A 26,153-nucleotide genomic window follows, 5' to 3' on the forward strand; every position below is an offset into this window, starting at 1 on the left:
CCTTCCTTAAATCATTAGGGTTCTCCAAACCATCTCCAACTAAAACCCATCAGAAAGGTCACCACTTAGATCTGATCACATTACTTTCTAATGCCCCAACGACCCCCAGTATAAGTCTCAAAGGTGAAACCTGGTCGAATACTCCCTGGTCGGACCATCTCTTATGCAACTTTGAACTATGCTGGACTAAAAGACAACTTAAAACAAAACCAAGGAACAACTTCAAAGAGAAAACTATTTGCACAAGAGGACAGCTGAACCTAGTAGAATTTTGGACGCACTACAGCTTAATCTCCAATCCTGCTTTTGACCCTTACTTCATGTTAGGATGAAAAAACTTTAGTGATCAGGTCTTAAATGACATAGCCCCTCTGAAAAAATGTAAAAAAAGACAATGTTTATCAGACAACTGGTACGATACTGACTTAATGATCTTAAAGCGAGAATTATGCAAATTGGAAAGAATATGGTGCAAATCAGGGAAAGATGAGAATAGACTTACTTGGCGATTAAAGGTTAAAGAATACAAAATAATGATCAAAGAAAAGCGTAGCAAACATTACTCCCACCAAATTAATTCTCCTACTTTAAATAGTCATGAACTCTTCAAAATAGTCAATTCTTTGTTTGATATTGAATTCCACAAGCGCTCCAATACAGACTCCCCACTCCCTGCGCCGATCTTAGCTGATTTTTTCGCTACAAAAATCCACAAATTGAGGTTGTCTCTTGCAGGTTCAAGCATAGATTAACCTATCATGTTTCCTGCCTTAGACAAAGAAGGTAGAGCTGTAGATATAATCTGGAATCACTTTGAAAACCCAGACTGGAGCCACTTCCTCAAGCTTTACTCAAAATATGTAAAATCCAATTGCCTACTAGACAACTGTCCACCGACTATTATGAAAACAGCTCCTATCTCCTTCAAGGCTGAACGTTTTAACTGGGTTTCATCATGCATGCGTACCGGTAAATTCCCAGAGGAACTTGGTCATATCCTCGTGACTCCTATTATCAAAAACCCAAAGGAGTCAGTTTCCTTGACGGCCAGCTACAGACCCATTGCCAGCATACCATTCTTTCTTAAACTAATGGAAGGTCTGGTTAACATCGACCTCACGGAATATTTAGAGAAGTTTAACATTCTACATGATTCTCAATCTGGCGTCCGAACAAATTACAGCACTGAAACAGTTTTGGCCTCTATGACTATCTTTTCAATTTGTTTTCCCGGGAAAAAAGCATACTGGTACTGCAGTTCAACCTGAGCAGTGCCTTCGACCTTGTTGATCATGACCTCTTGCTTAGGTGCCTTGATTCCATCGGCATTTCCAGACAGGTACTAAATCGGTTCTCGGGTTTCCTAAAAAACCGTACATACCAGGTCTACAGTGAAGAAACCTACTCTTAAGCTTGGTCCAATCCCTGCAGAGTGCCACAGGACTCCCCACTCTCCCCCTCACTTTTTAATATCTACATGGCTTCACTGGGAAATATGTTATCCAATTTAAACCTGAAATTGTACATATACGTGGATGATATAACAATTATTATTCCCATAACCTCATTTACCCAAGAGACAGAACAATTCATCTCATCTGTCCTTACTAAGGTAGAACATTGGACTATGCACTCCCAAACTAAAACTGGATCCTGAAAAAAATAAGATTTTCCTGGCAAGTCCCAATAACAAGATCGTGAACACCTCCTTGAGACTAAATGGATCAGCCAACCCAATTAATCCCACAACCAAAATCCTTGGCATCACCCTGGACTAAAGCCTGACGTTTGAAGATTGCACTAATGCTCAAGTCAAAAAATGCTTTCTCACTCTATGAAAACTTTGTACCATTAAACAATACTTTGATTTTTTTTCCTTTCGACTGCTGGTTCAATCCCTGATCTTAAGTACCTTAGACTACTGCAATATTATATACTTGGGATCTCTCAAGAAAACCATCAAACGACTGAGAGTCATCCAAAATGCTGCAGTCCGTCTCATTTATGGCCTCAAGAAATCAGACCATGTAAGCCCATATTACAAAAAACTATACTGGCTGCCTGTGGAAGCAAGGGTCATTTTTAAGTTTGCTTGCCTTTGCTTCAAAACCATGACAGGTTCATCCCCATCCTATCTGTCTCACCAATTCGAATTCCCAGACACAACTAATAAACGCAGTACCTACTTGTTCGCTTTTCCATCCCTAAAGGGCTGCACCTACAAGAGATACCTCGATAGAACACTATCATTCTAAGCAGGCAAATGGAACAAATGCTTAACCAACTTCATCTCAAATGCACTTTCGTACCAAACATTTAAGAAGTCAATAAAAACATCTCTTTGACAAATTTCTCTGACCCCACTTCAACTTGATGTACCTCAACCTGATGTACTTCCAAAACACTCCCAGATAAACCTGACTAAACTTAACATACCAATGTAATTTTGAAAGTTCTCTGTAATGTTGCTGTCTGTATACGGTCTCTTCCCTTGTAAACCACTAAGAACTGTTTGTGGTATATAAAAATTAAGTTATTATTATTATTATTATTAAGTGTCTTGAGAATGAGAGGAATTGGTAGAAACACATAGAGAAAGTTGTGCGTTCAATCCAGGAGAAAAGTGTCTGCCTCTAGACGCTGTGGAGAATACTGTGTGGAGCGGAATTGAGGCAACTTGTGATTGTAAGGGAATGCAGAGAGGTCTATCTGAGGAGTCCCCCCAAGAGAGAATATCTGATGGAAGCCGTAGAGTTGATCATCCACTCGTGTTGTCGAGAAAACCGCTGAATTTGTCGGTGAGAGAATTCTTCTGTCCTTGAATATAGACTGCTTTGAAGAATATGTTGTGAGCAATAGCCCAGTTCCAAATCTTCCCAATCTCTTGACAAAGAAAGAGAGAACCTGTTCCTCCTTGTTTGTTTATGTAATACATTCCAACTTGATTGTCCGTGCATACTAGGAGGACCTCATTGGATATCAAGCTGCTGACGGCGGACGAGTGACTTTGTGTGTGAAGGATGTCCAGATGAATCTGTGGTCAGAAGTATGTGTTGTGGAGGAATTTGAAACAGCCCTTCTGAAAGATATAATAAATTCATCCGCCACTACAGAGATGTAGAAATGAAGATGTGACTGAAATCTCTGGTGAGAGTGGCCGTAGAGCTTGAGACCATTGGGAGGCTAGGGACCACTGAGATGTCCTGAAATGGAGTCTCACAAAGGAGAAACATGGACCATGGGTGTCATGTGACCCAATAGTATCATTGTCCGCCTGCTAGGATGGGTGGAAGCTGATAAATCCAGTTGCAAAGTTGAATCACATTGTCTTTACTCGTTGCTGAGAGCACCCCTTGAGGGAGGCATTAAATTTACAGTGGGATTTGAACTTATGTCTCTTAGTTTTTAGTCCACTGCAGTAACCACTAGGCTACTCCTCTGTTCTGCTGAGACAAGAGGGAACAAACCACCAAACTAATTCAAGATCTTGATAAAGTTCCAAAGAATGAAAAAATTGCAGAGTAGGCCATGAGAAATACTGTTGGGAATTAAAAAGCTGTAGATGAAACCCATTACAAACAGCTCAAAGATATGAAAGAAATGAAGAGGGTGGAGTAATACTCAAGGTCCCACTGAAGATATGGTAAAAGTAAAAGCAGTGGGTAAAAAAGGTCCAACCCAGGTAGAGTTGCTTCTATTGTTGTGACTACCCAGAAACAGACGATGCAGGAGAAGATGGTTGATGATCAACAGATCTGGGTTGCACAGAAGATTTTTGAGAACAAGACTTAGACTTTTTCTTGTTCAAAGTATTCCAAGTCCGTTCATGCTGAGCTAGCTCATGTGCTGCCATCATCTGGGTTGCACAGAAGATTTTTGAGAACAAGACTTAGACTTTTTCTTGTTCAAAGTATTCCAAGTCCGTTCATGCTGAGCTAGCTCATGTGCTGCCATCTCTACAGAATCACCAAACAGCTCCTTTCCCAAACATGGAACATTGGCCAGCCTATTCTGGAGATTGAATTCAATGTCTGAGAGTCTGATCCTCATGGCTATTGACATAGCAGATACTCTAGAGGACATTTGAAAAGCATCAGAGAGTGAACATGGAATATATGTCACAGTCTGAGAAAGAGAATATAGAGAGTGTTGGTATTCCAAAAGGTGTTCTGAAGGAATATATTGTTGGAAATCAGATAACCAACGTACATGTCGTTGTAGATAGATGCAAAGCAAAGAGTGGATATGTCCTAATAAGCTTGGTGAACACTATTTATTACACAAAAGTCCTTTATTCATCAAATAATTGAACCAATCAAACTCAATGACTCGACATGAACAGGTTTCGGCCTCAACCGGCCTGCCTCAGGAGTCTTAAGAGTCTTGTGGGTGGAACAAACCCACAACCACACAAACTTCCAGTGTGATGATAAATATATTGATTCTGTGAGATATTACACACCCTGAGATCGGAACTTGTCTCAGCGTATGTAATATCTCATAGAATAAATATATTTATCATCACACCGGAATTTTGTGTGGTTATGAGTTTGTTCCACCCACAAGACTCTCAAGACTCCTGAGGCAGGCCGGTTGAGGATGAAATATGTACATGTCGAGTCATTGAGTTTGATTGGTTCAATTATTTGATGAATAAAGGACTTTTGTTTAACAAATAGTGTTCACCAATCTTATTAGGACATATCCACTCTGCGACTTTGAGTTTGTGGATTTAGTTCCCCTGTGTTTATCTTCATTGTAGATACAGAGACATGTAGAAAGAATAATTAAGGATTCTACTCAACAGCATAAAGTTTTTGTAAAGGCGATGGTCGAAACTGTGTGGCTTTCACGACTTGGAGGCAAAGAAGCATGAATGATGTGGAAGTTGATGACTGTCAAAACCTGAAGTAGGAAAGATTTTATACATAGAATCCAGGTTAGCAGGAGCAGCTTAGACAGACAAAGGTGTTTCCCAATTCTTAAAGAGAGTTTGTTTAAACATGTCTTAGCAAGTTGGAAAATTCTCTGGGAGACTCAGTAAAATTGAGTATGTCTGATCCGGTACCTATCCCATGAAGGTGAAGAGGATGGAGGGGAAGCAGGTTGTCATTTCAGAAGAGGAGGTGGTCGTGATGAAGAATTCTGATGCTGAGGCCTAGAATGCCGCACTGAAGAAGAGGACTTCTTTTTAAGTATGAACTCGATGTGGAGAGTTAGTACAACGTCTTTTAACAAGGGAACCCACAGTAGAAGCCTAATACTTCAATGGATCAGTCACAGAAGTACCTTGAGGCTCCAAAGAAGTGTTAATTTGAGCCGGTACCGAGGGAGTCAATTGAGGGAGAGGCATGAAGTGTGACTTAAACACGTTGGCAATCTCCCTGCAGAAGAAATCATTGAGCTTCTTTGCCACTTTGATACAATGCAATCCCAGATTACGTGTCATATTTTAAGCGGAGTTAAATCTCTCTAGACAGATTCATATGCCGATACTTTTCCTGTTTTTCTGAGATATACTTTATTGAGTAAATATACCAGATACTCACAGTTGTGGAGTTTTCTCAGAGGATAGATGGGTGCTGCTTCTTTATTCCATTATGATGTAAAGGTGATAAGGTTAGAAGAATAGGGGGGAAGGGGAGAGGAAAATACTGAAAGTCCGAGAGCCAGAGAGGGTAACAGGATGATTCTTACAAAAGGTCTCTTGGAAAGAGAGGTGAAAACGGTGTTCCTCTAAACAAAGAGAAGCATCAGAGTGGCCTAAATTGCCAAGCGGCCATAAACCATGTGGCCAGAATGTATGGTCAGAGGTGAGCTCCAGCAAAGGGTAACAGCAAGACTGCAAAGTCACACAGGTACTGCAGGAAGCCCACCAGGTAAGAGGAGAGGTCACTAGAGAGAGGCCAATTAGAACAGAGATTAGCTCTAGGTGGCCGAGGAAACGAAACACCTTGAGTGACCTTGTCAGGCAGAGGTCAAAGATAGCCAGGAAGTGAAAACAGACAAAGAGAGTTCAAGTTTAGCTGAGAGGGAATACAGATGAATGGAAATACAGTTTATACACTTCCTCAGACTACATTTCCCACAATACTTGTCTCATATGTCTTGGCAGGAAATAACTAACAGTAAGGTCCTAAAACAATACTGAATTACATAAACCATATTTTACAACCCTGTTAAGACCAGGGTAAGGCTGCAGGAGGCATAACAGCTTCCCTCGAAAAGATTGCATCATATCTAAGCATGTAGATAGCTGGGTAGCTGGTGGGCGTGAGGATTGCCTGGTTACTTGCCTGCCTGGTGTGAAGGTGGCGGACCTCATGCATCACATAGGTAGGATTTTAGATAGTGCTTAAGAGGAGCCAGCTGTCTTGGCACACGTAGGTACAAATGACATAAGAAAATGTGGGAGGGAGGTTCTGGAAGCCAAATGTAGCTCTTAGGTAGAAATCTGAAATCCAGATTCTCCAGGGTAGCATTTTCAGAAATGCTCCCAGTTCCACAGGACCCAAGAGGCAGGCAGAACTCTGAAGTCTCATTGCACGGTTAAGATGATGGTGTAGGGATAAGGAATTTAGATTTGCTGGGAACTGGGCAACCTTCTGGGAAAAGGGAAACTTGTTCCGAAAGGATGGACTCCACCTTAACCAGAATGGAACCAGGCTCCTAGCGCTAACATTTAAAAAGGAGATAGAGTAGCTTTTAAACTGAGATGAGGGGGAAAGCCGACAGTCACCCAGGAGTGGATGGTTCGGTGTGAAGTATACTTGAAGGTTGCTATTGAAACATGATATTTAGGGAGTCTCAGTAGAGAGGTTCCAATAATGGTGAAAGAAAGCCAGGAGGGTTTATGAGGAAGACAGAGTAAAAAACTCAAATTTTCCCTGTTTCCTCAGCAGCCTGTAGTTACAAGGAAAAAACACAATTTGAAGTGTCTGTATACAAATGCTAGAAGCCTAAAAGATAAAATAGGGTTAGAGTATATAGCACTGAATGATGAGGTAGATATAATAGGCATCTCAGAGACCTGGTGTAAGGAGGACAATTAACGGGACACCTGGGTACAAATTATATTGCAAGGATAGAGTAGGTCAGATTGGAATGGGGGTTGTGCTATATGTTAAAGAGGGAATTGAATCAAATAAAATAAACATTCTGCATGACATAGATAGCAGTGTTGAATCCATATGGATAGAAATTATACTATCGTCCCCCGGGACAAAATGAGCAGACAGATGAAGAAATGTTTTCAGAGATTAGGAAAACTGGAGAATTGGGCAACAATATAATAATGGGTGATTTCAATTACACACTTACTCAAGAAAAGAACATATATAATCACTACCAATAGACACATATGTCCTATATGGAAAGCCTGGGGGTTCCTGAGATACTGCAAGGCTTTACATCTATGATGCAGGAAGACTATAACCCCTGACGCAGCAGAGTGAAACAGAGATTTCCCCGTCAGGTTCAACTGGCTGCAGTGTCCGGGTGGTGATTTGGAACAGCTTGGACCTTGTCTGCAGCTAAATTTATTGTCTTTATTTCTGCTTTGGAAATCTTGTGGAAGTTGTTGGTGACTGTGCTTAGGTGCAGAATTTTTCACACAGATTGGCTTTTCTTGATCTTGGAATGCATTGTTATATGGGTGTTTTTTTTCTGAGGGCTGCTACAGTGCCTGCCTTTCCACCTTTTGGTTATCCACCACATGTGTGCAAGTTTTTTCAACCCTTGTTTTTCTTTACAAAGTGGAGTTTTTTGCCAGATGAAGCTGAACTGAGGCTTTTTCTCTACTTTTCTTTCTTTTCTTGTATGCTTGGGTTGTGTGTGTGTGTGTGTGTGTGCGCACGTGCATGTACGTGTGTGTGCGTGTACGTGGCCTTGCAGTGTCTCAGGAACCCCCAGGCTTTCCATATAGGGCATAGGTGTCTATTGATAATGATTTCAATGACGCCAACATTGACTGGTTAAATGTTACATTGGGGAGTGCTAGGGAAGTAAAATTCCTAGATGTCATAAATGACTGCAACTGGTCTGGGAACTGACAAGAGGGAGCTATTTTAGATTTGTTCCTTAGTGGAATGCAAGGTATAGTACAGGAGCTAATTGTGTTGGGTCCACTAGGAAACAGTGATCAGAACGTAATCAAATTTGAGCTGTTACCAGGAGTGACGTCGCAAAAGAAATCTACTATAGAGCCATATCATTTTCAAAAGGGTGACCATGATAAAATGAGTAAAATGGTTAAAAAAAAAGCTAAAAGGATCAGTTGCAATAGTTAGGACTGTAAACTAGGCATGGATGTTATTTAAAAATATCATCATGGAAGTCCATACCAGATGTATTCCAGGTATCAGCAAAAGTGGAAAGAAGAGGAAACGAGAGCCGGCATGGTTAAAATTTGAAGTAAAAGCTATTAAAGCCAAAAAAAATCCTTTAAGGAATGGAAAAGCACTGATAAAGAAAGCTTAGAAAAAATATGAAGAGAAACTTACAAAAGAGACAAAAACTCATAAATACATTTTTTTTAGGTACATCAGAAGGAGAAAACCTGTGAGGGAATCAATGGGACCATTGGATGATCAAGGAGCAAAAGGGGCACTCAGGGAAGATAAGGCCATAGCGGAGAGAATGAATGAATTCTTTACTACTACTACTACTACTACTAATTATTTCTATAGCGCTACCAGACGTACGCAATGCTGTACAGCAGGGGTGCCCACACTTTTTGGGCTTGTGAGCTACTTTTAAAATGACCAAGTCAAAATGATCTACCAACAATAAAATTTTAAAAAAACACAAAGCACACTGTACGCATAGAAAATGTTAATTATCATTCCTATTCCGGGGGTTTTCAAAGAGGTCAAAGCAGATGACTCTATGCACTGTCACCTCAGTAACAACCATACAAAAATAGAGAAATATACCCCCCTCCCTTTTTACTAAACCACGATAGCAGTTTTTAGCGCAGGGAGCTGTGCTGAATGCCCAGCGCTGCTCTCGACGCTCATAGGCTCCCTGCGCTAAAAACCTCTTGCAGTTTAGTAAAAGGGGACCTTAGTGTAAAATATAGACAGCAGATATAAATTCAGACACATTTTGATCACTAAATTTAAAATAAAATCATTTTTCCTACCTTGTCTGGTGATTTCATGAGTCTCTGTTTGCACTTTCTTCTTCTGACTGTGCATCCAATCTTTCTTTCAGCCTTTATGCTTCCTCTCCTCCACACCTCATTCCCTCCCCCAACTTTTCCTTCCTCTCTCCCTGCCCTTTCTTTCTCTCTGCCTCCCTTTCTTTTTTTTCTGTTTCTCTTCTTTCCTTCTGTCTCCCTGCATGCCCTTTTTCTCTCTTTCTCCCTGCCCTCCCCCAAGCCACTGCCATCGCCATCGGGGACCAGTAATAACAGGCCACCAATAACAGGCCCGAAAGCCGATGCCCGCCCCAAGCTCTCCCTGCTTCGACCGGCCAGCATCGCAATCGACCTATTGGGGAAAATGCTGCCAGGTCCTGCCTTCGCGGAAACAGAAAGTAGGCAGGACCCGGCAGCAAGAAGAGGAAATGCTTCACTAACCTGTCTCCCACCTTAGCCCGTAGCGAACGCTTGCTTCAGGGCTCTCAACATGTGCGTGCCGGCTTCCCTTCCCCCCCCCCCCCCGGACATAACTTCTGGTTTCGAAGAGAAGAGAAGCCGGCACGCATACATTAGAGCCCGGAGCATAAGTTCGCTACGTCCTGAAATCTCCAAGCTGGGTTTTTTTTTAAATGTTCAGCAGCGGCGGCAGCAGCAGATGACAGCTGGGCGGACCGCCCAGCTAAAAGGCCCTAGGGAGAACACGGAGGAAGGCTGATCGGCCCGGTAGATCAGGACGGCAACACGAGTCTAGTGATCGACTCACGTTGCCTTCCTGATCGCGATCGCGATCGACGTATTGGGCACCCCTGCTGTACAGAGGCACAAAGAGTAAAAAAACAGTCCCTACTTGAAAGAGCTTACAAACTAAACAGGCAAGACAGACAAACAAGATGTCATGGGAACGGTTAATCAGCTGGCTGGGTTGGAGGGCAGAGGAGTAGGGTTAAGGATTGAAAGCTATATCAAAAAGGTGGGTTTTCAGTCTGCTTTTAAACAAGGGAAGGGGCTTGACAGAAGAAGATATAAGAGATCTACCTGAACCAGAAATGGTTTTCAAGGGGGATGATGTGAAGAAACTACATAGAAACATGATAGCAGATAAAGGCCAAATGGCCCATCTATTCTGCCCATCCACAGTAACCATTATCTCTTTCTCTCTGAGAGATGCCACGTGCCTATCCAAGGCCCTCTTGAATACAGAAACAGTCTCTGTCTCCACCATCTCTTCCAGGAGACTGTTCCATGCATCTACCACCCTTTCTGTAAAATAGTATTTCCTTAGATTACTCCAGAGACTATCACCTCTTAAATTCATCCTATGACCTCTCATTGCAGAGTTTCCTTTCAAATGAAAGAGATTCGACTCATGCGCATTTACATTACGTACGTATTTAAACGTCTCTATCATATCTCCTCTCTCCCTCCTTTCCTCCAAAGTACAGTATACAGATTGAGATCTTTAAGTCTGTCCCCATACGCCTTATGATGAAGACCACACACCATTTTAGTAGCCTTCCTCTGGACTGACTCCATCCTTTTTATATCTTTTTGAAGGTGTGGCCTCCAGAATTGTACACAATATTCTAAATGAGGTCTCACCAAAGTCTTATACAGGGGCATCAATATCTCCTTTTTCCTACTGGCCATAACTCTCCCTATGCAACCTGGCATCCTTCTAGCTTTCACCGTCAACTTTTCAACTTGTTTGGCCCCCTTAAGATCATCACATACAGTCACACCCAACTGAAAGAAATCTCGGTGAATCTGGAAGATGTACTAAGCCAAATCAACAAGTTAAAAAGTGATAAATCACCTGGACCGGATGGTATATATCCCAGGGTACTAAAAGAACTCCAACATGAAATTGCTGACCTACTGCTAGTGATCTGTAACCTGTCGCTAAAATCTTCTTTATTACCTGAAGATTGGAGAGTGGACAATGTTACGCTGAGTTTTAAAAAGGGTTCCACGGGAGATCTGAGAAATTACAGACTGGTAAGCCTGTCTTCAGTGCCGGGAAAAAAGGTAGAAATAATTATAAAAAATAAAATTATGGAATACGTAAACAAACATGATTTAATGAGACAAAGTCAGCATGGGTGCAGCCGAGGGAGATCTTGCCTCACCAATTTGCTTGACTTCTTTTAAGGTATGAATAAACATGTGGATAAAGGTCAGCCGGATGATGTAGTATATCTAGATTTTCAGAAAGCTTTTGATAAAGTTCCTCATGAGAGGCTCCTGAGAAAATTAAAGAGTCAAGGGATTGGTGGCAAAGTTCAGTTGTGTATTAGGAATTGGTTATTGGATAGAAAACAGAGGGTAGGGTTATGTTTAAATATATTTATTAAAATTTTCAAAAAAATGCAAACAAAAAATCACACAGCAATGCAACTTGAGTATTCTTACATATTCACAAACCAAACCCCATCCACCCCCTCCCTTCCCCTGTAACAATAAAGTCAAGATCCAAATGTCCACCATGTAGCATGTGGCCCCCTTCACAAATTAAGTAATCTGCCTCGAGCATGGGGAGTAAGATTCATCTAGAAATGCTCCCAGATCTGACAAAACCAGCATCCTGGACCCAAGTCGAGATCCCCAGCGTGTCTCCGTTTCAAAGAAGCGTGCACAATCAAAGATCTCCATTGACTATAAGATGGCGGGTCCTGGGACAACCAGTTGATCAATATGGCTTTGTTTCCCAGAAGCACTGCCCGTGTTACAAAAGCTGTCATCCCTTTTGGCTTAGGCTTTGCAATATTGTAATATCCAAATAGAGCTCTTGGCAATAGACCAACGCCTACCCCAGAGAGATGTAATATAGGAGCCCAGGCTATGCCAGAACTGAAGAATGCGGGGACAAGTCCAAAGCATATGACCCAAAGACAGTGGCGTACCAAGGGGGGGGGGGGGGGGGGCGGGAGGGGCGGTCCGCCCCGGGTGCGAGCCCTGATGGGGTGCTCCGGTGCCCGTTCCCCCCCCCCCCCGACGTCTGGTTCTTCCTCTCTGGCCTCCCAGCACCATTAAGAGTACCGAAGCAGCCTGCAGCAAGGTCGCGATGTCAGCGATTTTGCGCTGCTTCATGCTGTCCTCTGCCGCGGTCCCGCCCCTTCCACTGACGTCAGAGGAGGGGGGCGGGTCCGCGGCGGAGCACAGCACAAGCAGCTCAAGATCGCTGACATCGCGATCTTGCTGCAGGCTGCTTCTACTCTAAATGGTGCGGGGAGGCCAGAGGGGAAGAACCGGACGTCTGGATGGGGGTGGGGGGGGCGAGCGGTCCTTCGGGTTGGGGCTGGCAGGCAGGCCTTCAGGGGGAGATGCAGGCCTTAAAGGGGGGGGACAAGCCTTCATGGGGGGAGACAGGCTTTGGCGGGGGGCAGGCAGGCAGGCCTTCAAGGGGGGGACAGGCAGGCAGGCCTTTAAGGGGGGACAGGGGGTGGGACAGGCCTTCAAGGGGGGGATAGGCCTTCAAGGAGGTGCAGGCCTTCGGGGGGTGCAGCCTTCGGAGGGGTGCAGGCCTTCAAGGGGAGGGACAAGCCTTCAGGGGGAGGTGCAGGCCTTAAAGGGGGGGGACAAGCCTTCATGGGGGGAGATAGGCTTTCAGGGGGGGACAGGCAGGCAGGCCTTCAAGGGGGGGACAGGTAGGCAGGCCTTTAAGGGGGGACAGGGGGGTGGGACAGGCCTTCAAGCGGGGGACAGGCCTTCAAGGGGGTGAAGGCCTTCGGGGGAGGTGCAGGCCTTCTGGGGGGGTGCAGCCTTCGGGGGGGTGCTGGCCTTCTGGGGGGGTGCAGCCTTCGGGGGGTGCAGGCCTTCAAGGGGGTTTCAGGCCTTAAAGGGAGGGGGACATGCCTTCATGGGGGGGAGACAGGTTTTCAGGGGGGGACAGGCAGGCCTTTAAGGGTAGGACAGGCCTACAAAGGGGTGGGACAGGCCTTCAAGGGGGGGACAGGCCTTCAAGGGGGTGCAGGCCTTCAGGGGGGTGCACGCCTTTGGGGGGGGTGCAGGCCTTCGGGGGGGGTGCAGGCCTTCAAGGGGGGGGGGACAGGCCTTTGGAGGGGACCCTGATGTAGAAGTACACAGAGGAAAGGGGGTATTTAAAGAGATGTACATATGCCAGACTTTGGGGGGAAGAAATAATGGGTCTGAAAATATTGGACACAAGGGATGGTGTGGAGGAGAGATAGAGATACTGGATATGAGGGTAATTGGGAAAAGAAAGGGAGAGATGGTGGACTCTAGGGTGGTGGGGAAGGAGGGAGAGATGCCGGATGAAAGGGTAGTTAAGAAAAGGTGGATCTGTGGAGGGAGATGAAAAAAAGGAAAGATACCAGACTTCCTGGGGAGGGAAGGGAAATGGAAAGGGAGGACAGAGATGGCAGATGGATGGTTAGCATGAAGAAAGAAGGAGACCCTGGCAAGCAAGTTATCAGAAGACAACCAGAGCCTGGGACCAATAAGATTTAAAAAATAACCAGACAACAAAAGGTAGAAAAATTAATTTTATTTTCTGTTTTGTGATTACAATTTGTCAGATTTGAAATGTGTATCCTGCCAGAGCTGGTGTTAGACCGCAAACGTGAGCTAGGATTTAACAGAGAGAGGTAAAGTCCTTTTTGTTTCTTTATTTTATTTACACCACAGCGCCAGTGTGGTCAGGAGAAGCCAAAGGGGGTGAAAAAGCTATAAAACCCACTAGGATTTTTGAAAAAAATCACCCAACTGGGCAGGAAAATCGAATCGAAAAACCAATTAAATAGGCTGAATCTAAATTTTTCTTCCTGAATCGGGCAGTTTGCGCTACTGTCTCAGACTTTAGGACCTGGGATTGGGGAGAGATGGCATCCTCAGTACTTTATAATGCAAGTGAAATGAGGATTTGGTCAGACTTTTGAAGGGTCTGCAGAAGAAAAATATTGTATAGGCCGGGGACATGAGACAGCAGGAAATGGGAACTTTTCTTCCTTCTATTTTTGTGAATGGAAAGGCTGAGGATGTCAGAGAGTTCAGTTAAAATATGTGCTTTATAAAAAAATATAATAATGTGTTTTATAAAGTTTAAGCATTGCTGGCCTACCCGGTGAGGTGTTCCTAGTGGTGGTGGTGGCAGTGTGTCAATGTGTTGAGAGGAAGAGGTGATCTAGGAAATTCTCCTGAGCAAACTCCGGGCCCATTTCCACCCCCCAGTTAGTCCACTCCACTCAACTGGTTCACACACTGAGTGGGTCTTTGGGTATTGTGCCTAGGTAGTTGTTTAGGGATCTCTTCCAGTGGTTTGTCAGTATCTCCTTGTGGTCCAAGGAAGGAAACTTTGTTAATCTTAGCATTGACCTTTTGTAATAGTGCTGCTTGTGTGGCATTAGGCTATCTAGTGATCGAAAGAAAAAAAACAGATCTTTGCACATTTTTGCACTATAGGTGGGTGTATGAGGAGATTCACATTTCCTGCACAGCTAAGTCCGTGTGAAGTTCCCTTGTGTTGTATTTGACATCTAGCAAGGTCTCTGTTTGGAAGGAAAGATCTAAGCTTAAAAATGAAGTGGCCAGAAGTTATGGTAAAAGCAGATAGCTTAGCTGGTTTTAAGAAAGATTTGGACAAATTCCTGGAGGAAAAGTCCATAGTCTGTTATTAAGACATGAGGAAGTGTCTGCTTGCCCTGGATTGGTAGCATGGAATGTTGCTACTCTTTGGGTTTTGACCAGGTACTAGTGACTTGGATTGACTACCATGAGAATGGGCTACTGGGCATGATGGACCATTGGTCTGACCCAGTTAGGCTATTCTTATGTTATGTTCTCATCTGTAGGGGCCTTTGGTTTCACTTCTTATTTTAATGTATTTTTTTTCTGGGAACTTATCAGTGTTTTTTATAATGGGAACAAAAATGGAAGAGAATTAATGTGTGTGGAATGGGGGGGGTAACTAATTTCTTCAGCTAAATAATTAAATCCACCTCAACCAGACATAGGAGAACTCGCACACCATTCACACACCCTCCAACCAAAAACGTCAAAAGAAAAAAACTGTTAGACAACCTCCTAACACTCGACCCCCAACTCTACAACCTATTGACCTCGAACACAGACTACAAAACCTTCAAAAAAGAAATAAAAACCCTTCTATTCAAAAAACACATAAAACCGAACTAACATAATCAGAACTGTCCCAAGCATCACCTGCAACTACTCCATACGTTCTTCTGATGTCATGACAATTCAGACATAATTTATGTTATGTTATGTTTGGAATAATGGTTACATATATGAGGTTCAATAAAAGAATATTTTCACTCCCTGTTTCTATTCTGACCATTTATACCGTTTCATGGTTATTACAAAAAATATTTTTTACGTGGGGGGGTGTCAAAAAATGATGGGCCCCGGGTGCCACATACCCTAGGTACGCCACTGCCCAAAGACGCATGGGCCTGAGCACATTTAGGACAATTGTGGGTAGGGGTGATTCCCAACTGAGATGCCCGTTCAGGTGAAATGTAGAGCCGCAGTACAATCTTCAATTGTAATTCCCAATGAAGGATATTAGCGGACACCCTCCTAATATTTTTCAGTACCTGTTGCACTTGTTGAGCTGTCAAAGAGCACTGCAGGTCTTCCACCCAAGACGCTGCCAAAATTTCCAGATTAGGTCCCGCTTGACAATCCTGGAGGCTCATTAAATGATATCGAAGCGGAACCGTTTGTTGAGCTGAAAAACTGAAGAGCTCAGAGATTGCTTCACGACTGTCCTCAGTTAAATGTGCAACTGACAGAGAATTAACATAGTGTCGTATCTGGTAATAAGCGAAAATATCAGGTATGACATAAAGTTTCAAAGGACGCCAGCTTTCCATCCTCAGAGAACAGTTGAAATAAATATTGTAATCCTTGAACCGCCCATCGTTGAAATGAAGCAGTGTGCAGTCCAGGCAAAAAGTCACCATTGCCCTGAATAGGCAAATACAGAGAAACCACAGATGACATATTGGCATTTTTGCAAAGCTACCGCCATGTCCGCTGAGCAGGGGCAAAAATAGGATAGCATGCCATCACCGGGCGGAGTGTGGGCTCCGTCACATGTAACATATAACTGATATGGTAAGGGGCCAACAAAGATAATTCCAGTGGGGTAGCTGTAAAATAAGAAGTGCCTCTGAACCAATCATTAATGTGTCTCATCTGGCATGCCAGGGCATACAAGCGAACATTCAACAAGCCATATCCACCCCTTTCCCTGGGCAGGAACATCCGAAGAAGTGTCATGCGAGGGCGTCTACCCCCCCCCATATAAAACATTGTAAATCCTTAGTAAGTTGAGCATTACGGGAATGAGATAGTAACAAAGGGAGTACCTGGAATCTGTACAACCATTTGAGAAAAAGCACCATATTATACAAGGCCACTCATCCCGCCACTGAGAGGGGAAATGTGGACCAAATTTGTAACCTATGTAGAGTATCCAGCACCAAGGGGGAAATATTGCTTGTATACAGAGTCCTGAGGTCTCAAGGAATCCATACCCCCAATTATTTAATTGCAGACAAAGCCCATGTGAAAGGAAACTCCCCCACCCAAGACTGTTGCAGAGCACTCGGGCTAGCCAGGACAATGGATTTCCCGTAATTTAAGGTGAATCCCGAAAAAAATCGGAATTCATCCAAAGCTTGTAATAGATGGGGGATAGAGTGACTGGGCCGTGTTAAAGTAAATAACAAATCGTCTGCAAAAGCTAAAACTTTTACTGAATGGTCTGGAAAGTCCACCCCAAATATATCCCTGTTCTGAGAGACAGTCTGAAGAAAAGGTTCCAGGTAAAGTAAGAAAAGCAAAGGGGATAGGGGACAGCCCTGTCTTGTGCCCCTCTTTATCAAAAAGGGGTCAGTAATGACATCGTTAACCAGGAGACGAGCCATAGGATTCGTGTATAAAGTCCGAAGTGCCTGAGCACGGTCAATCCCATATAAGTCAGCACTTCAAATAAATATGTTCAATCAATGTGGTCAAAAGCTTGCGCAGCATCTAGACTAAGTAAGATCATATGCGTGTTTTGCGCTTGCGTGTGTGCTAACATTAGTATCACCTTACAGACATTATGCACTGCCTGCCGACCTCTCACAAAGGCCACCTGGGCCGGAGCAATAAGATTGGGAAGGAGAGAAGCAAGTCAATCAGCCAGTATTTTAGACAAAATTTTAATATCCACATCTAAGAGTGAAATAGGTCGATAGAACTCGGGAGCCGCACCCTCCCTTCCAGGTTTCAAAATTAATGTAATTAGGGCCTCATTAGCTCCCTCCGGGAATCTCCCATCCTCAATAGTTTGAGTATAATACTCACATAACAAGGGCCCAATCTGGGAAGATAATAACTTATAAAATTTGGCAGTGAAGCCATCTGGGCCTGGGGCCGAATAGTTCAGTTGAATCTGAATGGCCCTCTGCGATTCTTTAGTAGTAATAGGTGCATTCAAAGACTCCACATCCCGCTCCATCAGTTTAGGAATGCCGGAATCTTCCAAATAGTCTCAAATATGAGACCCGGCCCCCGAGTCCCGCCGACCATAGACCCTCCGAAAATAGTCACAGAAAGACCGTGCTATCTGTTCATTAGAATGGTGCAGCTGACCCATGCCATCCCGAAGACCAGAGACAAAACGCTGTCTCCATGCCTGTTTAGTTAAACGTGCCAACAATTTTCCCAAGCGATTTCCATAACGATGATATTGAAAACTTCTGATAAAATAACATCTTGACTGTACGCTCATGTATATGGGAGTTAAGGGCCGTCTCCACAGAAATTAGATGCTCCTTATGGGCTCGAGACGGCTGCTGAGTATACAGTCGTTTTGCTGCCGCCAATTCTCGTTCTAAACGAATGATACCTCTAGGCAAGCGTGTATTGCGAGCTATAACATATGCAATACAATCCCCTCTAATAACCACCTTAGCAGTACTCCAGAATAAAACAGGGTCCAGACGATGTTGACCATTAAACTCTAAAAATTCTTCCCATTTAGTTGTCAAGTATGTTTTAAAATGTTCATCCCGAAACAAATAACTAGGAAATCGCCAACGGGCCGGGCCACGCAAACCCAAGCCTACATTCACATCTATCCAAATCAACACATGATCCGATATCACTGCAGGGCCTATGACCGCAGAATCTACACTAAGAAAGGCTCGGCTGGTGGTAAGAATATAATCTATTCTAGAAAGTGTTCCATGTGCCCGCGAACGATGTGTAGAGTCCCTTTCGGTCAGATGTAGTAGACGCCACGGATCAACCAAGTCCAAGGCGGCACAAAGATACAGAATACCTCGCATCTGCGCACCCCCTACAGATAGCCCCGGCGAGGAGCGGTCACAATGCAAATCTAAAACTTGATTATAGTCACCCGCTAGAAATACCGGGTCTGCCAACTGTTCTAACAACAGGGCTCTAATTCGTTCAAAAAAGGAGTGGCCATAGACGTTGGGAGCATAAACATTCAAAAGGTAAAACGAATATGTTCCCACCGTCAAATACAACAATAAGTATCTTCCCTGAGAATCGCTGTCTACCATTCGGGCTTTACAGGGCAAGGATTTACGAATTAAGATCGCTACACCCACTCGCTTCTGTGGGGAGGACGCTGCATAAATCACCTCCACCCAGGCTCTTCCTAACTTGGAATGTTCTAGATCAGTCAGGCGGGTTTCCTGCAAGCATACTATATCAGCCTTATGACGTTTCAACTGAGTTAAAATTTTTGTTCTCTTTATAGGGGAAGTGATACCCGACACATTCCAGGATATAATTCTCAGTGTAGCGGCCATAGCCTAATTAGGGTATAAAATACCTATCCAAATAGTGGCTTCTGAAACATTGTAGAGCCATCCCGGGTTCCCAGCCTAACCTGGACAGAAAAATAAGAACAGGGTCCACACCTTCCCAACCTCCAGGTCATCAGGTAAAGACCCTCCAGCATCATTATCAGGACCCTCCAACCCACATATCCTATAGAAAGTCACAAACCGCCACATGGTCAATCCCCACTCCCCTCCTCCCTCCCTGTCCCCGATCTCACATTCCTGGTCTATCACAGCTATAGACCCACACCAAAGTGGTTCTAGAGGTGTGAAAGATCACGAAAAGGTGCCTCCCCGAGTCCCCATCAAGACCAAAAACAGGATCTCCTCATGAATCTGTAATGTCACAACCAAAATAATAAATGGATGTTGAACTAAACCTCAGCAGGCAAAACAGTTCTAATGCATTAACAAAATAAACACAGGCTAGAACAGAAACAACAAAATCAATTGTAATAACAGAAGTAATAAGTAAAGCAGTGCTGCCGTAAACCCCTCCGAAAACAGGATTGGGTACACTTTCCCTGTAATATGAAATCTTTCTGCATTACAAATCTAATTAAGCATCACGTAAGCTGGAAAATAAACACATGACAAACTCAATTGACTGAATCAACCTGCTCAGAAAGCCCCATCCTTAAAACTCAAAATATCTCTGTATCAGTGCTAACATGCTGAAGGTACCCACCCGGGGCCTCTCTCTATACTGTCCCTCCCAGAAACAGGAAGTTGAGGTAGGATGCTATGGAGAGAGGCTTTTGGCAGTGGGAGAAGCAGCATAGCTTTGTCACAACAGCACTTAAGAAAGGTTTGGAGGGCTGAGTCAGGTGGGCGGAGAAAGCGGAATGATGTCACCCACGAGGGGGATGTTCGAAGACTGCAACAAAGGACTGCCGGGGCTGCATGCAACCTGAGAGCTGCATGTTAGAGACCAGTGCCTTAGAGCATATTTTAAATAAATTAAATGAAAAATGGATTGAATATGCCACTGTTAGTGCAATATTGCTTTCCCCATTGGTATTAATGGACCAGAATGATTCAAATAATTCAGAATCTGAAGATGAACCAAACACAACATTTTTGACATGCACATCCCTAAAAGGTATATATTCTACAGCTAATTTTCCTTCTGCTACACAGAAAAAGAAAGATGCAGAAAACAACTGCCCTAATGGTAACAGTTCCCATGGAAGATAATAACCCTATAGCAGAGAGTGCCATAGTGAGTATGTTTACAATAATATTTTTATAATATAGAATTATAATCCATATCTGACAAAGCAGATCATGTGACTGTTGATCCCTTCCCCCAATAATGCACAGTCTAGGACAGCGTCCCACAAACTTTTTAAAGTCACGGAACACTAAACTCGGGACCTCAACTGGAGGGCATTCGGAACTGCGCAGATGTCGACGCAATGATCACATGTGCGATGTCATCATTTTGACGTCCACAGGTGCATGGAGGCCCTCCAGATGGGGCCCTGAGCCTGCAACTAGTATGCCAGCAAGGGGGGGGGAGGGTGCTGGAGGAGGAGAGGTGTCGGTGCCAGCTGACTGCCTACAGGACGTGCCTTTCACCAGGTTTTTGTAAGTGTTGCTGTTCCAGCATCAGTAGGTATACAATATACCGGGTAAAAACAAAAAGAGAGCAAACATTAGCCTATAGCAGTCAACACCAGCATCTACCTGGATATCAACACCATATATTTGGGTCCCTAAGTTATCTAGATACAGCCAATATTCAGATATTTACTCAGATAGCTAAATGGGCATAGTTAGGACTACTTGTTATGTGGTACAACATACCCAGATAGCTATCTGGCCACTGGCATTTAATATCTGCAGTAGCCTGATAATTTCCAGATCTTTTTCTGGACTGTCCTGGTGTTGACCAGATAGAGCAATTAAGTGCCACTGAAAGTTAGCAGTTGGGCCAGCCAGCATGCTTTATGTGATTATTAAATCACTGATTAAATTATTGGCCCCCTTTTTATGAAGCCGCGTTAGGCTTTTTTTTCGCCAGCCGCAACAGTATTAGGAATTATATGAGCATTGGAGCTAATACTGCAACGGCCAGCAATAATGCAGCTTCGTAAAAGGAGCCCTAAATCATTTTGAATATCACACTCATTACTTTTATTAATCACAGGAGACTGTCAGTACCTTTCTGCTTCAGAATGTAGCCCCACTTTTGTTACCTGTGTCTTCCTCACCTAATCTCCCTTTTCTGCCTGATGCCACACTTCTTTCTAAAGCCCCTATTAAGCTCTAAGCTTTAATCAAAGGGCCCCCTTAATATGGCCCAGCTGGTCTGACTTGGGTTCCACTACTCCAGATTCTCATTCTAACTAGAGGTGTTATGTTTCATCCAGAGGGAGGGAATCCAGCTCATTCTGAAGCTATGGATCCAGCCACTGTAGATAAGATAACCTCCGCTCATAAGCTGGAAGGATCCCAGGGTAAAATACAGGAAGATGGTGGGCTAGAACTCCACCTCCTTCACCTCAAGACTAGACAATTACAGGGGTTTTAAGAGAGCTTGTTTCAGGCAAGATAGCAGAAGACAGACACAGAAGAGAATGGAGCATTGGCTAGGCAGAATTTGCCTACCCCTTTAGACCCTCCCTATTATCATGGAGTAGATACACTAGGAGGCAGAAGCCTATTTTGGAATTATTGGACCATTTGTGTTTTTGTGAATGTGTGGCTGACTGCTTGCATTTGGTTAAGAGCCATGAGCATTTGTGAAGTTTTACTCAGATCAAGGGCAAAGATTAAAGGCAATTTGTTAAAGATATTTCTGAGGCCTGAGCAAGCACTATAAGGTTATATTAGTGAAGTGTTTGTCTTCTCTTTAAAAGCCACTGCACAAATATTTAAAAGGTCCAAATGGAGGATGATAACTAAAAAAGAAAGAGAATATGCTGTGATGGTCATTGCTGAAGGCTAGCAAGTACTAAAGCCACATTATGAAGTCATTATATGCTCTCTCTCTCTCTCTCTCTCTCTCTTTGATCAGCCCAGAACAGTCCGAGAGGAAATCCCATTGACAGATGAACACATCTACTGGAACGTTCCTCTTCAGAGACCTAGCACCCATTTTCACACAAACAATTATGCAAGCAGCTCCAGGTAATTGTTGACTTAAAGACCCTTTTACTAAAGCTTTTCTTGTGCTACATGCTAAGAGGCCCATAGCTATAAAATGGGCATCTTAGCATTTAACGAGCACTAGTTCCATTAGCGAACAATAAGCTTTAATCAGAGGGCCTCTTAGTATGGCCCAGCTGGCCTAACTTGGGTTCCAGTATCCCAAATTCTCATTCTAACTAGAGGTGCTATATGTTTCAGGCATCCAGAGGAAGGGCATCCAGCTCATTCTGAAGCCATGGATCCAGGCTCTGTCTATATGCAAGTGAAGAAACGAAGCGAGGTGAGTTGAAGATAATACTCAGGCTACAGGTGCTAGGATTGGTTTCCCCTATTAAATATCTTCCCTTCCTTAACTCATTCCAGTGATAAGTGATAAACCTTGGCCAGCCCTATGCAGTAACTCCCTCTGGAACTCAGGTAACACAAATTGTTAGTCTGGTTTCTGAATGTTGCCATTAAGCAGTGGCTGAGACCTGGGATAGGTTGGGGCAAAGATAATATGGATAGGTACTAAGCGTGTTTGGAGTGCTGCAGACACTGCTGGAGGTGGGAGGTTTGTGGTCGTCTCGCGGTGGGAGGGTTGGGTGGGAGGGTCAATGGAGGTTTGGGTGCGGTGGGGGGGATGGGCGACGACGACGAACTGGCTTAGAGGAAAACAGAACCCTAGGCACGCATGCGCACTATTACCTGCCAGGGACCTACTGATCACGGAACACACAAGTGAGAGTGCGCATGCGCGCTTAGGGTTTTATTATTATAGATAATGCCTTCATGTACACTTGACAGTGGATTTTTAAGCAGCCTACAACTGTCATGTATGATATTTGACAGTTTAAAATATTGTAACCTCAATTATTTCAAGCAATTATATATGCTAAACCACATACACACATAGTGTAACAAACAATTAGTTAAATATAAAATGACTCAAGATTTGTGGCACTGGAAGGCCATGAATACCACTGACAGCCAAGAAATCAAACAGATAGGTCCTTGACCAAATAAAACCGAGTCTCACAAAAGGCTCACATGACTATCATATTTTTGCCATAATATGCAAAGGCCAGAGTCCCTATAAAAACCAATTATGCTAGGAAAGGTTGAAGGAAAAAGAGGGCATAGAAAACCAGCAATAAAATGGATTAACACACTAAGAAGCCAAAGGTGAAATATCAATTTATAGTAGGGAACTGGGGTTGGGGGGAGGGGTATCTTCCAACTATACAATTGTATAATTATTCCTGGTTTTTTGAATCATCTATGGGATTGGATATTTCAGTCACAAACCCACCTACTCTAAAACAAGCTTACTATGCCCTTTATAATTTCTATTCTTTGATACAAATTGAATTGGATTTATTACCTTTGGTATACTGCTTGTACTTGATTATTAAGCGGTTTTCAATACTAATACATTGTATCATATGTTTTGTCAAGTCAGTTGTATTTATTTGGTTTGTTTCCCCACGATACCTGTAATTTACTATTTTACTGCTTTGTACATCGCTTAGAATTTTGAATAAGCGATTAATCAAATCCATAATAAACTTGAAATTAGGGTTACAAAAACAATTACATTGGAGATAAAAGTTACATTTTTTTAATCCATTAGAGGAAAGAAGAGAGGCAAGGGGATGGCAGAAAACATGATAGGGGAAGAGATGAGAAAAAGAGTGGGGAGTAATGAACACATGAGGAACAGAGAAATAGAGGTTACTCAAGAATTAGAGACATTACCAGAGGAAGAGATTGCAGTTAGTAAAATGCATACACTCATAAACTAAAGAGAGTGATTGCACAGGGTTCCATAGTGCTAATGAAATAGAATTGATTTCAATTGCTTCTGGAAGGAGATGTAAGGTATTTCCTCGTGGAAATCTTATGGTAGGGAGTTCCAGAGGCTGGGACTCACATATGAGAAGGCTCTCTTTCTAGTTATCTGTAGTTTTATTTCTCTTGGGCAGGTTCAGATCCCATAGCGATTAAGAAGAAATTATGTCCTTATCTGCTAATTTTCTTTCTTTTAGTCCCAGAAATGGATGGGTTCACACTCCTCTGCCAACTGGTGGAAACTGAGACACTAACATTTGGCTTCAGTACAAGTGGGCTGTACAGTCTCTATTACAATCAGTCTTAACGAATAGCCAAGCAGAATAACATCCCAACTCCCCACTTACATGGAGAATGTAAAGGAAAAACCCCTGTTGAATACTGATTAGAACAAGAACCTTTCAGAAATACCCCACAGTCCGCCAGCTAAACCAGGTAAACCAAATACCGCTGCTCTTTTAAACTCCCCTAACAATCAAAACACCAACTCCTGCAGAAAAAAATTGCACTCATCATGAAAAACACCAAACAAAAATTGGCAGGGCAGGGTTTGTACCAGTATGGAGGGATTGAAAGAAAAAAAATTAGCAGGTAAAGACCTAATTTCTCCTTCTTTAGTGTTCTTCCAGACTGGCACAGAAACAGATGGGACATACCAAAGCAGTACCCATCATGAATGGGACCCCTGAAGGGCCGCCACAAGAACACGCTCACCGAACACTGCGTCCCAACATGCCTGAACATCCACACGGTAGTATCGAACAAAGGAATAGAGAGAAGACCAAACCACAGCTTTACAAATATCCACCCAAGAAGCTGATTGACCCCGAATGGAATGAGTTTTTAGAAATTCCGGAACAGGCTTCTTTTGGAGAAGGTACACTGAAGCGATAGCCTTCTTGATCCAGCGTGAAATGGTAGCCTTGGAAGGACCCACTAAGAGAACATAAAGACAATCCGACTTATGGAACTCCTGAGTCCGCTGAACATAAGAGTGAAGGATCCTAAGGACATCCAACTTGTGCAACTGTCTCTGCTCTAATGAGCCCTCCTGACTACCCAAGAGTGGGAGGACCATGGACTGGTTGACATGAAATGGTAAGACCATCTTTAGAAAAAAGAAGGGAACTGGCTGCAGCATGACCCGCTCCCTAGAGAACTCCAGGAATAGAGGCCTACACGAAAAAACATGCATTTCTGAAACACATCTAATGGAAGTAATGGCCACCAGGAAAACCATCTTACGAGTAAGGTCCTTCAACATACAGGTGTCGAGAGGCTCAAACGGAGGACATATGAGCACAGAGAGACCTAGATTGAGATCCCAGGCAGGAACCTTTGAAAAAAGCGATTTTATCAAATACGAAATAAACTTGAAACTTGAAACTGATAGCTGCACTGGCCAGAGCAATTTCACAGCTCTTAAGAACCAAATCACATCCAGAAAAGAGGTCAAATGCTTACCACGAAAGAAGACAAAGCAGCAATCTGCACCCGAAGGGATGACCAAGCAAGGCCTTGATCCAGGTCATCCTGCAGAAACTCCAGGATATGAGGCAAAGTAGCTCGAAGGGAAACCACACCCTACGCAGAACACCACTCTTCATAAAGACACCAAACACATATATAATTCTGAGAGGTGAAATTCTCCAAGAACCTAAGAGTGGAGACCACCTTATCTGAATATCCCTTCTTCCCTAGGTGAGCCGTTTCAATAGCCAAGCCGTAAGACAAAAGGGACCCTGATCAAACATTGGAATGGGACCCTGAGTCAGAAGATTGGGCGAGAGGGGCAGCGGGAGAGGATCCACCACTAGCAGATTAACCAGATCTGCGTACCACAGGAGCCTGGGTCATTCTGGAGCCATGAGAATCTTGTGGGCTGCATGCTAAGCAATCTGAAGAGTTCTGCCCATCAGAGACCATGGAAGAAAGACATATAGCAGGCCGTCCGTCGACCATGTCTGCACCAGCACATCTAGCCGTTTGGATTGGCAATCTCTGTGCCAATTAAAGAACCTCAGTGCTTTGGCATTGACACTTACGGCCATGAGATCCATGTTTGGCCAAATCCACGACTGAACAATCAACTCAAAGGTTTCCAGCCTGAGACACCACTCGCTGGGATTCAGCGCATGATGACTGAGAAAATTCACCTGGACATTTTCCACACCAGCAAT

The 26,153-nt window shown here is 43.6% G+C and overlaps 2 protein-coding genes across 2 annotated transcripts in view; one reads left to right on the top strand and one right to left on the bottom strand.

Moving 5' to 3' along the window:
• Window positions 1-26,153, bottom strand: part of LOC117368857 (carcinoembryonic antigen-related cell adhesion molecule 1-like) — a 193,112-nt gene that overhangs the window by 107,134 nt on the left and 59,825 nt on the right. The window lies entirely within an intron of this gene.
• Window positions 1-26,153, top strand: part of LOC117345866 (sialoadhesin-like) — a 61,115-nt gene that overhangs the window by 27,756 nt on the left and 7,206 nt on the right. Inside the window, exons 7-9 of the mRNA XM_033915133.1 lie at window positions 20,128-20,209; window positions 22,010-22,122; window positions 22,342-22,423. Of these exons, the coding sequence (XP_033771024.1) occupies window positions 20,128-20,209; window positions 22,010-22,122; window positions 22,342-22,423 (277 nt within the window). The remainder of the gene's footprint in view (window positions 1-20,127; window positions 20,210-22,009; window positions 22,123-22,341; window positions 22,424-26,153) is intronic.

Source organism: Geotrypetes seraphini, chromosome 11 (assembly GCF_902459505.1).
Source record: "Geotrypetes seraphini chromosome 11, aGeoSer1.1, whole genome shotgun sequence".
NCBI lineage: Eukaryota > Metazoa > Chordata > Amphibia > Gymnophiona > Dermophiidae > Geotrypetes > Geotrypetes seraphini.